The sequence below is a fragment of the Peromyscus leucopus genome, chromosome 11 (genome assembly GCF_004664715.2).
Source record: "Peromyscus leucopus breed LL Stock chromosome 11, UCI_PerLeu_2.1, whole genome shotgun sequence".
Classification (NCBI taxonomy): Eukaryota; Metazoa; Chordata; class Mammalia; order Rodentia; family Cricetidae; genus Peromyscus; species Peromyscus leucopus.
This window is the reverse complement of record NC_051072.1, coordinates 46,124,005-46,138,189: the sequence shown is the minus strand read 5'-3', so window position 1 is coordinate 46,138,189 and position 14,185 is coordinate 46,124,005. Positions and strand designations below refer to the sequence as shown.

Genomic DNA, 14,185 nt, shown 5'->3' with positions numbered 1-14,185 from the left:
GTCAACTAGCATGGATTTCTAACCCAGCCCATTTTAAAAACAATAACTGCAGCCACGGGTCACCATATCCCTGACTGCCCTCTGTCTGCAACTTAGCAACTCCAGAAACATGAGGCACAGTAAGCATTTTAAATGAGCTGTGGCGTAAGGTTATCATGCTGGAATAAGGTCAAGCATATTATTGCATGATCATCCTTCAGCTTTGACCAGAATACAATATGACTGCTGCTTAATAGCAGCACCAGCGCCCGACTTCTTTCTCAAAATCAGAGAAGACAGGTCACAGATGGACGCCATCATAAGCATTCACATGGTGGAGTCCCTCCTGACTCTTTCTATTTAGCACCTGGGGTTGAAGTAAAATGAAACTGGAGCCTTCTGCTGGTCGCTACTTTCCACAGTTAACCATAAATAATATAGTCGCATCTACAGGCAACTTACCAGGCACTCCAGTAGCCGAGCGGGGCGGGCAATAACAATTAAGATCTTTCGGACTAGCTGTTTAATAAATGCCAGTTCTCCACTCTCGGAGCGGTCATGAGCCTATGGAAAAGCAATGAACAGAAAGATGATATAGAGGCTCCACTAAATGGAAAAGAAAATCAGCAAAGCATGCTAATGAGGTGATTTTTTTTTAAATCAGAAATTAAGTGACTTAGAAAACACTCTTAACAGGCATTATCTCTAACATAAATGGACACTATCAGACATCAACAAAATAGTTCTATTAGCTAAAGTTTAATGGTAAAACTTTGATTTATTATGTTTTAGAAATCTAATGTAGGGATAAGGACTGTTAACATGAATGAAGGAGATATTAACCTTATGATCCACTAAGAACAGGATGCCAGCTGCGGCAGCTGGACAAGAACTTGGACTCGGCCAATGAAACATTGTAGATATACACGTCTAGGGTAGAGATGGACTACTTTTGTTATCCTGGGTATCTACATGGGCGTCTAACACACTCATGACGTGTGGTTTGTGTACATGGTATGATTAGCCTGAGAGTTATTTCATCATGTGGGACGTGTGCGGTACCACTGCATGCATTAACCAGATAGTGTTCATATTCTGATATACATGCAGATTCAGTGACACTCACAGAACAAATAACACCCAGGCACTTAGCTCAGCAACACTGATTGGCTTAAGAGCGTGTTAAATTTTATTTTACATGTTGCCTAACCACAGTAAATATTCCAACAGCAAGGCTCAGCTTGTTAACAGTCACTGACATTTTTAATAGTTACTTGAAGAAGTCTGACAATACAATATTAAGACTGGAATAGGATAAAAATTTGAATGGAAACTATTCATGTTCATTTTTTTTAAGGCTTTCAAAATTTTTAAGGTTTTATGACATACTTTTCCAAGGATTTAGGGAAAAAACCAATGCATTGCTGGTGCCATAGGTTATAATTTCAGAAACATTAAGAAATATTTTTTTTAATCATTCTTAGGGGTGTTCATCACAAGCCCCATCTTCAGAAGAGCTTCCAGACAAAACTTACGGAAAAATGATTATAACATATCCACTGTATTTAAGCTAATATCCCAACACAAAGCTTGCTTGAAAAGAAAAATGAGGAAATAATTGTTGAATATGTCCTGCATCTTTAGAAAAAAAAAATAGCCCACCTCTTACACACAAGCTAACTTTAAATTTTCTTTCTAACATTTGTTTTGCAAGAAAAAGAAATTTTGGAAAATACCATTAATGCTAAGAAATATGACTTATATTCTTTTTTGTAGTTCATCATTAGCTTAAACACACATCTCTGAAGAGAAATTTTAAAAAACAAACAAAAAGGCTAACTTCTTGGTCACACTTTGAGCTGGATGTTCCTATCATAATTGCTGTTTTATGAATTCACAAATATAATGAAAATCTAAAATATGGAGGTACACTTTGTTGTCTCTCCCCGCAAAGGGGAAATGGTCAATTCAAATGGAAAACTTTCATTTCAAAGACCATAAACATGATGACACGTCCCAACTTCTAACAATTATCAGCTATGTCTTCCTCCAAGGCACACGAGTTCTATTAACTCAAAGGACATTTTATTTACAAACTGGGGCAGGAAGACCGGCCTCGCTAAAGCAACAACCAGTGTAGCAGCACAGCATGAGAAGGACGTGGCTTCCTGCTCTCTTGCGGCACGTTCCAAAGTCACTAGTGGAGTCCCCGAGTCTGTATTGTAAGTGTTGGCCACCATTGAAAAAGACTGTGACCCAGATTTGAGAGTTAGGGGTTCCTTTGTGTTTTGTCTTCTTTGGCTAAATACACCTCAGTGAAAGAGAGACTGCGGACATAAAAGCATTCATCTGAAATTGACCTCGACCCCGGGACTTTAAAAGGCATCTGTTAAATCAAGCTGTTCAAACCATAGGAGGATCTGCGCCTGGGGTTACTCAAAAGATTGACAATGGAAATGTGGTGAGGAGACAGGCTTGCTGGCCCCAGAGCATCACATCTGGGAATGGACAATGGCTTGCCAAGAGAATCCGCAGCATGTTCCCACGGCTCTGCTCTCCCTAGAATGGACATGCTCCTCTCAGACAGGTTTGCTCCAGGCTCTGGGCAGATACTGGCAGTGTGCCTCTCAAGGGAGACTGGATCGTTGCAAATGATTGAAAGAAAGTGGGTCTGTGAGGAAGCATAAAAAAACATTCTTTCTCCTTCCCAACAATGACCTTTAGGCCACTGGTATACGTGCTTCCCCGGCTCAGAGAGAAATTTCTCTAAAAAATCAACCTTTCTCATCTGTCATACCGCCCACTCAGAAGATCCTCGAAATGCTAAGGTTTATTTTTAATTGCCAGGAAGCAATCTGCCATGTCTGCCATACATCAACAAAGACAAAGGGGAGATTTTCATATAAGTAACTCTGGGTACCAAATCTGCCTCCTTCAGGAACTGCCTAGAAGAAGTGAAAAACCACAGGCCTGAGGTGGTCCTGATGATGCTAGCCTGGGTGACCCTACAATGGGCTGAACCTCTGACACTGTCAGCTACCACCTCAATGAAATGCTTTACTTTATAAGAGTTGCCATAGTCATGGTGTCTCTTCCCAGCAGTACACAGACCCTAACCAGGACAGAGGCAAAGCCCTCAGGATTCACAGCTCCATTTAAGAAGGTGCTAAGTCTACCTGAGGTATGTTGGGGTTACCCAGCATTGCTCCGAAGGCTACCCAAGTACAAAACTATCCGAGAGGCAGACAGACACAGGAATCTCAAGTTTGACCACAAGCTGCTGGTCTGAGATATGCACTGAAAGCCACTGAAGCCCAAAGGACTGCCCTTCGAGACCAACAACAAGATCACCAGCAGTGGGAAGAGAAGCAGAGGAACACAATGAGATTGGAGAAAACTCACTCACAGAAAAACGCGAGCAGGAAAGGAAATCCTTGGAAGAAATGGACGGAGAGGGACAAAGATCGAAGTCACACAGGTAAGGGATAGACACAGAGGAATGTAGGCCCTGCAGTAAAATGAGCCTGCTCCAGGAAACTGAAAACGGACTCCATCGGCAGGACATCAGGGAGTATCCCGGGAGATGTTCAGAAGCCACTCACGGGACAAAAAAATTGGGAACCTCTACATGTTGTATACCATTGTAGGTATGAAAAAAAAAAAATGCATGGCCTTGCAGAGTCCTTGTGTTCCAGATGAAGTACAGTCCATGAACAAGGGCCGGTCCATGAACAAGGGCCGGTCCACGCACTGCGTATCAGTGCCTCGGTGCCTGGCGGGCTCAGTACAAGGAAGCCTCAGCAAGTTCTCCCAGCATGGCCATTGCCATGCACGTTCCTTTTCACTCTAATTGGTAGCAGAACTGGTGGGCTATGTCAAACGGTAAATTAGTAACCACCAAACCCACAAGCTGTCCGTTCACCCTCCCTAACAATCTAAGGAGCACCCCTTTACTAGTGATGTGTGAGAAATAGGAACCACGGAGAAAGTGCTGTCGGGAGGCTTGGATGAGAAAGGGAAGGGAGAGGGCAGCTGCCAGCCAGAGAGGCACCTTCTTATCCTGCCAGAACTCAGTCATGGAGGGGAAAGGACAGATGGATTTCTCCAAAGTAGGATGTTAGTATTTTCCTCCAGTTCAGGCGGATTACTTATATATTCATTCAGAGGGGGGAAAAAAAACCCACCATGATTATATTTACACGGATATAATTTATGCCCTATGAGACACATAAATATTATAAATCCACATATAGGTTAAATAGGTTTCCCGTGTAGGCCGCGGCCAATCAATTTCAGTCAGAAGAGCTGTATCAGACGCTAATTCTATTCTACCATACACATTCCCTTCCCGTCCTAGGTGTTATCAGGAGCCAGGCATGAGAGTGTTAGGCAGATGGGATCCTGTGTTTATCTGTCATTTTGGAAATTGGATATTTTGTTAGAAGAAGAACCGATACTCAGGAAAATAGAAGTTGCCATTTACTATCCAATACCACAAGCAGGTTAATTAATAGGACACACAGCCTAGTACAAGCCAGCAATTTTCCATTTAGCTTTTCTAGATACTAAAATTAGATAGCTCCATCAAGTAGCATACATACACTCAGGCAATTTATAATTTTATAGGTAAAGTTGGGGTGGGGGTGGGGGAGTCACTGCTTAAAAATCCTTCACAATCCACTTATCCTAGAGTCATAGATAGTTGGGTCCCAAGGTCCCTATAAAGGTGATTACATTAACTTTCTATTACTACACATAATGGCCAGAACCAACTCATAACAAGTAGCAATCAGTTTAGGTTTGCTTGCACAACTGCTGTGTGTGCCCGTCTGTGTGCCCATGTGTGTGCCTGTGTGTGTGCGCGCCCGTGTGCGTGTGCGTGTGTGTGTGTGTGTGTGTGTGTGTTTCCGTGTGTATGTGTGTGTGTGCGTGTGTGTGTCCCCCTCCCCCTTCCCACCCTGCACACTTTCATGGAATGGGAACTCCATCATTTAGCTAATTACTTAGAAGCAAATGGTTTCACGAGAAAATATTTTGCCAAGAGAAATGCAAACCGAATGAGAAGGAAAACCACATGCACGGCACCTTGTTCTTACCTCCTGTAGCAACTTGTCTAACTTGTGTTGTAACTCAAGAAAGTATCTCGATGTGATGAGACCCTGGCGGGATTTATCTAGACAGTCACGAGCCAGCTCGATGATCTGATGGTGAGTGAAGCTAAGCACTCCATCGGCCAAGGGGAGCACGTTGTCGGGGGAGTAGCTGGTGATGATTTCCCTTAGACGTTCTTCCATCTGAGCCGTAGCCTGTTGGGAGGAGACACACACACACACACACACACACACACACACACACACACACACAGGTGTAACACAAGGCGACACGCGTGGACCATGCCGAGAGCACTCTTTCATGTCCCAGACCTCTGTGAGTCCTTAAATAGAATCCGGAGAACTACATTTGATAGAAGCCTTATTTGGGGGCTGAGGTATAGCTCACTGGTACAGCACTTGGCTAGCATGAATGCGGCCCTGTACCCAATTTCTAACCACAACACACACATACACACCATGAAAAAAGAACCTTCACTTCGGCATGATATGATCACAGTGCACACATGTCATTATGTGTTAGTTTGAGCTCACTGATGTTGTTTGAGCTCAATGGTGGTGTTCAGAACAACACCAAGCATGAGTGTAAATGTTGGCTGTTGGTATTTATGCTGCCTCTCTGAACCTCGTCAACCACTGACAAATGCAGCACTCTGGCGAGGACAATGACATTACAGGAAAGTGTGTACACCGGGGGTGGGGGGGTGGGGGTGGGGGGGTGGGGGGGTGGGGGGGTGGGGGGGTGGGGGGGGAGCGATAAAGAAAACTCCTGTGCCTTCCACTAGGACGAGCTAACCCTGCTCTAGAAAATAAAGAGAAGGGGAGATGGAGAAGTGAGAGATACCATCCACTGTGTAGAATGCAGATTATAAACATGTGAGGTATCAAATGAAAAGGTGTCTTTCTGGCCCTTTTCTGATGTCTCATTGAACGTAAGCCATCCATGTAAACTTGAAATAACTCTAAGGGTGTTTGTGGAGGGCTAGGCTCATAGACTCCTTCAGATGGGTTATCAAAAACATGAAGTATTTCTTTAGTTGTTATTCAAAACTCAGGATTATGCCAGAGCGCCTCAGTATGAGCCAAAAGTTTGTTTTCTTGGCAAGGTTTCAGTGTGCCAGAAGTATACACATAGCAACTTTCTCCCTAACTGCGAACACTGTACCCTTTGCGCATGGCCAAGGGGATACCCCTTACAAAACAGATCTACAATTTCCTTGCCAACCGTCATTTTCTTCCCTGTGATTGCCTACTGGCTAATCAATATTCCTGGTTTATAAGAGCTACATAGGCAGGGAGGTTCCCTCTTCCCCCTGCTCCCCTCTCAACATTGAACCTCATTAACCAGGCAGAGTCAATATCTGCTTTCCTGGTGGGCAAGCGGCATGTGATGAATAGGCAAAAGAGTGCTAATCGATGCCATCAATGTTAGGTTCATTATAAATAATAAGTACTCTGCTCCTTGTTTATGAACCCTCAGATCTCCCTTTGTTCTCATGCTTCCGGCAACAAAAGCAGAGGTGATGGTCGGAAGGCTGTGGCGAGGTGGCCTCTGCCCTGTTACGCAGAACCACGTGGGTGAGAAGGCATGGGACTGAGGTGAGTGAAGGGGTCCCTCAGACAAGTGCTACTGGTAACCAAGGGGCCCGGCTACAAGGCCCCGCACCCTGCACTCTGGCTTAACTCTATAATTCCTTTTACCAGTTGAGCCATAGAGCACGCCAACGTATCTCTACTTCCATGGTAACAGGTTTAGCATGGGAGATGGGGAAAGGAAAGGAAGTTTAAAAAGGAAAACAGTGTTCAGGACACAGCGAGCCGTGGCTTCTGGGAGAAAAACCATCTCGAAGTAGATGAGGAACATGAGTCCAAAGAGTGGAAAGGATGTAGGGCCTCTGAAGGCAGAGCCTCTTCCTGCACCGGCCAGGGCCCCTGCTGTAGGTACACACTGGCAACATTCACCACACAGAGTGCTGTGTTCTCAGCAGGTGTTGGAGTCACATTTGTTTATTGTTTTCTCTTTCTCTAAGGAGGCTGTGGTGCTGTTTAGTTCCAGTCATTCCTGGGCTGGATCCTCACTTGTATAACAAAAACCACCTTACAGAGGCTAAGCCTATGTGGCCGGATCACTGAGATGCCAGGCATCTTCAATTCCATCCATTTACCTTTGGGAACCTTTCTTTGTAGACATGGTTCATCATAATTATTTCATGGTCACAGCAGGCGGGGGAACGTCCAGGGCTGCAAGCAAAGCAAATTACCCTTTTAAACCTGCCACAGCATGAGATGAACACAAGCCTTTTATTTATAAAAACAGTCAGTTGTATCGGAAAGTACTATGCAACCCTCATGTGAAGAGTAGCCGTCTCAGATAATAAATTACAAGATCAGCCATTAGCACACACATATACATACATCCCTGAAAACACACAGACCCAATGAATAGGATTCAGAGATAGGCTCAGGAGTGCAATGTCACAGAAGAATCACAGCCATGGTACTCAGTCAGAAGATGGCCTTGCAGTGGGGTTGTGTCATACCCATGGCATGGGCTTGTGTAGTTGTGGCTACTAGTCAATGAAGTGCCAAGCAAAGTATCAAACAAAATGGGGTGGCTACTAATGACAACATCCGAGACCCATTTAACAGTGCAATTTCACACGTCTATCATACACCTGCGCTCTGCCACAGACAACCAGAGAGGCGGAGAGGCTTCCATGGCACAGGTGTTGTGGTGAAATCCATTTTCTACTCTAACAAATATTTAGTTGGGATGCTCAGATAGGCATTACGTGCAAGAAGAAACACAACTGTTGTGTTCTTCTGTAGGTTTGCCGCTTTGTGTCCTTTCTGGCAAGAGGGTGGCACAGTTTGGGGGCACCTATATTCTTGGATAGATATAGATTAGGCTAGATGCCCTGGGCACTGCTTCAAGAAAATTAAAAGTGAAACCCCTGCAATAAACTATGGTGACTCTAGATACAATGGCAAAATTTTGTTTTGTTTTGTTTATTCTAGATCTCAAAATAATTTCACATATCCCGCCATTATCCAGTGTGGGTTACTTTGGTACTAGTTTATGATACTATATGAAGAGGTAAGATACAGAGGGAAACCCCTTCTTAGTAAACCTCCATGCTGAACTAAGTACCTAGCAAGCTAATTTTTTTTAAAACAATAAAACTTTGACAGATTAACATATATCAATTCTGGCCCATCAAGATTTCGTGTTGTTGACAAGGAGACCCAATGCCTGATTCCATCTTCTAAGAAAGACCTGCTGCCCAGGTGCTGGGTGTGCCATCAGCAGAAGGCTCTCTCTCCCAGGATAGCCTCAGCTGTAGGAAGGAACGCCCCAGGGTGACAGGGCCTCCCAGGATGCTGCTATAACAAGGCCAATGACTGGAAAGCTGGAGCAAGGGTACAAATGGAGGGCCACTTTGTCGACAGGGATCCCAGCCCAAGGTGGGCTGAAGCTGATGGGTCTGTACCATACTGTGACTTCTCCTTCTGCCCAGGCCTGCTTCCCTGTTTTCATTCCACCAGTGAGAATTCCCACAGCACTTTCATAAATATTCTGAACAGGCCTCCTGGTTGGAGATACTACCACCTGGAGACATAACTGTGAAACTTACAGTTCAAAGAAAGGCAAGAAACCAGCCCTACTCAATACTCAGAGGACTGCATTTGACAAGCACAAAACTCAGAAACCACCACGTCCTAAGAATGTGTTCATCATCCTGGAGAAAGTAAGACTTAGATGGGAATACAGAATAATAAGACTAAGATGGGTTTTATAATATAGAATCTGGAGAAAATATCTTTCCGTCTATTCTCTCCTCCCTTTTCAACAAACTTCTCCCACTTCAGATGATAATACGCACTGCTCTTTGCACCAACATTAGTTGACCTTAAACTTTCCATGGCTAGACATTTTTTTTTTAATAGATAGTACCTAAGGCTTTTGCAGCAATTAGCAGATTGTGAAAACTTGAAAGAAATATAATGCCTTTTTATGGTAATTAATGTCACCTATCGATGGAATATCACACTTGTATTTGTGACAATTCACAAATCAGTGAACACACATACAAATTGGAGAAATGGTTAAAAACAAACAAGTCCAGTAAATACCAGTTTGGGCCAGGTCTACCCACCTGAGACTTCGGGAGCGGGGCCGCATGGGCGTGTTCCTGCAGCGGTTCTCAGTGGCGATGCTTTCGGTGGTGCAAAAATGTTTGGACAGGAAGTGTAGTTCATCTGGTGTTGGCTGGTATGGTAACTGGTGCAGCTTCTCCTGGGAGGAACAGGATGACTGAAAGAAATCAAAGTCAAGTTAGGAGACTACCTCCAGACAAAATTCTGGAGATGAGTCGGAGCGTCGACATTGGGCAATGCTACCATTTTGCGGTGGTTCCATGAGAGCAACTATAACCTGGAGGCACCAAGTGACTTCTCTTTGAGAGTCCAACATGCCTTCTAGATGTCCCCTATCTGCCTGCAGCTTTCCAACGACAGTTTCCTTTCTGGGTAAAAAAACCAAACCTGTGAGATGGACAAGAGCCAGCAAAAGCCTAGGGAAGAAGGCAAACCCTGGAGTGAGATGGCCATGATGGATTAGTTCTTGCTCTTCAGACTCCCGCTGCTGTTCCCAGCCAACACTCCGATTTGTAAGTCAATAACATGATTATATGCTGTGAGACCATAAATAAGGGAATGAAAGCCCCCTCAACAAATGCATGCTGTTCTTTGATGCAAATGCCCCCCCGGGGTGTGCTATGAGCACAAGAGAAGGACAGAGAACTGGAGGGAGGGACAGAGAAGTGGACGTTATTCGGAGTGACGCCACTTTTTCATTTATTTTATTTTTTATTTGGATCTGGAGTATTTCTTTTCTTTACTGATTTTGGGGGTGGGTGGTTATGGGGGTGAAAATGTCCCTTCTCTACTGAACAGCCTAGGCAGTCCTGAAGCTTTACCCCTTGCTGCAGATTTACTCCTTAAAAAAAAAACCATCCCTCCACATCTGGAATGGGCTAAAGAAGGCAAGCAGCTAAAAACAAGTGATTTTTACTTTATTTATTTATTTATTTATTTATTTATTTATTTATTTATCTATTTATTTATGTATGTATTTATGGTTTTTCGAGACAGGGTTTCTCTGTGTAGCTTTGCGCCTTTCCTGGAACTCACTCTGTAGCCCAGGCTGGCCTTGAACTCACAGAGATCCACCTGGCGCTGCCTCCCAAGTGCTGGGGTTAAAGGCGTGTGCCACCACCGCCCGGCACAAGTGATTTTTAAACAACCTGACTTCGGAAACTGTGCAAGGAAGGAACTGTTGGCTTTGGGTCTTAGGGAGTGGTAAACTCCATAAATCAATGCTAATAAAAGAGGTTGAGAATTTTTGGATACAGGGAAAACACAGCTAGAATAAGCACTTTTTTTTTTTTTTTGTTTGAAAGATACTAGGCATTTGAAAATGTCAGTTCAAGCCGAGTTTAAAAACAAACACAGAAACAAAAATAAAAAACTGTCTTTACAAGAGAATAGCCTTCGTGAATACCCAAGCACTATAATGCAGTGGCCTTAGAAATTAATGACCAGAGCTGGAAATATCCCTACACCTTGAAATTATAAAACGCCTTGCTAAGTACACAGTAAGATAGACAAGGGATTTTTATAATGTAATGAGATTATTTTATAAACCATAAAAATGAGAACACTAGAAAGAATTATGAGATAAACCAAAGCTATATTGGGGTAAACAGGCACTCCTAAAATACTTCCACTATGAAAAAAGGAAATAAAACACATGAACTAAATCGATTCAGAAAATCTGGCAAAGAATCCTAAACATTGAGCAGGAGAGAAGAAGAGGTGGTAACGGCAAAGACAAATTAACAAGAAGAAAAACGGGAGAAATGTATACAGAGAGCTGAGGACACAGCTCAATGGTAGAATACTTACTTCACTTACTCCAGGCCCCAGACCTGATCCCTAGCACAGGAAAAGCACAAACCCAACAAAAACACACATACACACACGCACCCCCCTTATCTGTCTCTTCACAGGTAAATCCACATCCATACTTATTTCTGTCTACAAACTCATTTTATATATATGTTTACAGTCATCACTTTGGGTGGCAAAGTCTGAGCTGAGAGAGGATTATGTAGACTACTCAGTCCACTTAGTGTGAACGTTGACTTGGGTTGCTATGGAAATACTAATATCCTGGATTATGACTTGCTGCTTCTGTGGCTGACGGGCTACTACTGTGTATGGGACAGCGATCATACTGTCTTTCTAAAAGTGAAGGTTGATTTTCAAATGCAGCAGGCACAGGGTTTCTCATGCGAGATGAGGGATGGTACCTGCATGGGACTTATACCAAAAACCTCAGAGAAGGGGCCTTGGAGGAGTTGCGAGGGTACTAGTGGGATCCTCAGGAACAAGGGCCATCCCTGCAGACTCACTTCTCTGCATGTGAGCGTGTGTGCGTGTGTGCGTGCGTGCGTGCGTGCGTGCGTGCGTGCGTGCGTGTGTGTGTGTGTGTGTGTGTGTGTGTGTGTTTCAGGCAGTTTTTTTAGATTTATTTTTTTTTACTATGTGTACTGTGTTCTGCCTGCAGGCCAGAAGAGGGCGCCAGATCTCACTACAGATGGTTGTGAGCCACCATGTGGTTGCTAGGAATTGAACTCAGAACCTCTGGGAGAGCAGAGCCATCTCTCCAGCCCTCAGGCAGTTTCTTGCTGTGCCACCTAGGCTGGCTTCCCTGGTTTCGAGTGATCCTCCTGCCTCAGCTTCGGAAGCAGTTAGAACTACAGATGAGCAGCACCACATCTGGCTCTCATGTGCTTACTGCAAAGACACCTCTGTTGAGCAAAGCCTCCTTGGATCAGCATTTTAGAAGAATTTCGAGACAATATGGGAGTTTTCCAATATACTCCTCCGAGTGTGGGGGTAGTATGTCTCATTATCTAACTAGCTTGCATATGACTTTTGACCACACCATAAATCAAATCCACTCTCACAGAATGAAGATTTACTAAAAACTGCTGCTCCTTTTCCAAGCAATTAGACTTCAAAAACATTTTCTACATAATGATATCATTCAAACATCTCATCTCTCAAGAGAACCATGTTGCAAAGGATAGTCCTTATATGCATGCATAAATTCCTACGTGTTATTATTAAAAGTAATATGATTTAACAGCCATACCTCATATTTATGGATATTTAAATTCTTATTTCCATTCCTTCCCTCATTGGAAAATAATTTATCTGGTGAGAAATATGTGGAGGAATATCTCCCCAATACTGCAATTCCATATTGCTTATTTCAAAATTAAAAATTATGATGTGAATATTACCTTACAGAAGTTCCACAAACTAATTCTCACTGCAAAATTTCACACTAAAAGGACTGGTAATACTAAATGTTCTTTGTGAGAACAGACTAACTGTATATGACACAATCTGTCCAATTTTGGAACATAACATTTTTAACACTTGGCAATTTTGAAGTCTCTATAATAGCCAAAAGATATAATAACATTTATATTCCAACATAAGTGGGTCTGGAGCTAACACCACAATTATTTGTGAACTTTTAAATTGTGTTTGAAAAGGCTTCTAGCTTTATCTTATATAACCAATATTTTTTTTTCTTTTTTAAAAAGGACATTTTAGAGCCAGGCAGTGGTGGCGCACGCCTTTAATCCCCGCACTCGGGAGGCAGAGGCAGGCGGATCTCTGTGAGTTCGAGGCCTGCCTGGGCTATAGAGTGAGTTCCAGGAAAGGTGCAAAACTACACAGAGAAACCCTGTCTCGAAAAACCAGGAAAAAAGAAAGGACATTTTTGATTGGCTAAATGACTAATAATAGTTAATGAGAATTTTACAAGTGATTCAGATTAGGAGTAGGAAAGCAGAAACTCTTGGGTTGCTGGGCGACACAACTGTGCCTGATATTTGAAGGACAAGGACAGAAACTTAAACAGAAGCTTTGCAGCTTCCCATTGTCCACTCTATAAATGAACAAAGAGAAGAGCTGGCTGACCTACGCAGCAGTGTGCACAGTCCAGACCCAACAGTCCCTGCTTTTGGCAAAAAGAGAAATTATGGAAACTAAAATTTCATTTTGAAGGGAAGAAATGGGAATTTGAGACCTATAATTGCATACCACCTCAATCAATGCATAAATCATAAATGCGAGAAAGCTATTAGAAATGGTGTGTGTGTGTGTGTGTGTGTGCGTGCGTGCGTGCGTGCGTGCGTGTGTGTGTGTGTGTGTGTGTGTAAAAATGGTCTCAGGGTTTCTTTTAGACATGTTAACTTTAGAAACATTAGTCTTCATGTAGCTCACCCACAAAGCTAAAGAAATGCCACTCACATGGCCTAAAAAGAACCATGACATTAGGGTCTAGACCACTTGCTATATTTGCATGGATAAAATAAAGGGATGGGAAAACAGCCCCTCAAATATTTTCTCTGCTTTAGATTTCTGATCCATAAAATGAGGGAAAAAAAACAGCAGCAATAAATATCCCAGACTCTATTGCCAGCATGCAATGAGCCCAAACGCTTTAGGGAGCCAGACCAGTGCCTATTTTTATAACACTTATAAAAACATCATTAAAAAATTATTTAGATCCAATGGTCTGATTCAATGTACTCTCACCCTTTCCTCATTCACTTTAAGAAAATGATATGCGATTATTAGAAAGAGAAGGTGCATCTTGTACTCTCCCATGTTTCGTGCAGAAGAGAGATCTGTCACCTGAACTGTCATTAACACTGACTGAGGGCAATGCAAGGCGATAAGGTTGAAAATAAAGGAACCTACAGTCAAAAACCATGAAGTTTAGCTTTTATTATTAAGTGATTATAATTTAATAAAAGCTCAAACTTAATGGGAGTGTGGATAAGGAAGTCATAGAGCAAAGAATCAGCACTCTGTTTACCCGTGGCCTGGTTATAATTAAAGGCACCCAAGGGTCTAGAGAGAGACAGCACTTAAAACGTCTGAAATTGCTCTTGTGGAGTCGGTTTCATCATGCATTTTTGCAGTATGGTCCCACATTTTCACATCTG

General features: G+C 43.0%; 1 protein-coding gene across 11 annotated transcripts in view; it reads right to left on the bottom strand.

Moving 5' to 3' along the window:
• Mast4 (microtubule associated serine/threonine kinase family member 4) overlaps positions 1-14,185 on the bottom strand; it is a 591,291-nt gene that overhangs the window by 55,841 nt on the left and 521,265 nt on the right. For all 11 annotated transcript variants that reach the window (XM_037209461.1, XM_028884811.2, XM_028884812.2 and 8 more), the window contains 4 exons: positions 9,248-9,405; positions 7,256-7,331; positions 5,076-5,285; positions 442-543 (listed from right to left, as the gene is read on the bottom strand). In XM_037209461.1, the coding sequence (XP_037065356.1) occupies positions 442-543; positions 5,076-5,285; positions 7,256-7,331; positions 9,248-9,405 (546 nt within the window). The remainder of the gene's footprint in view (positions 1-441; positions 544-5,075; positions 5,286-7,255; positions 7,332-9,247; positions 9,406-14,185) is intronic.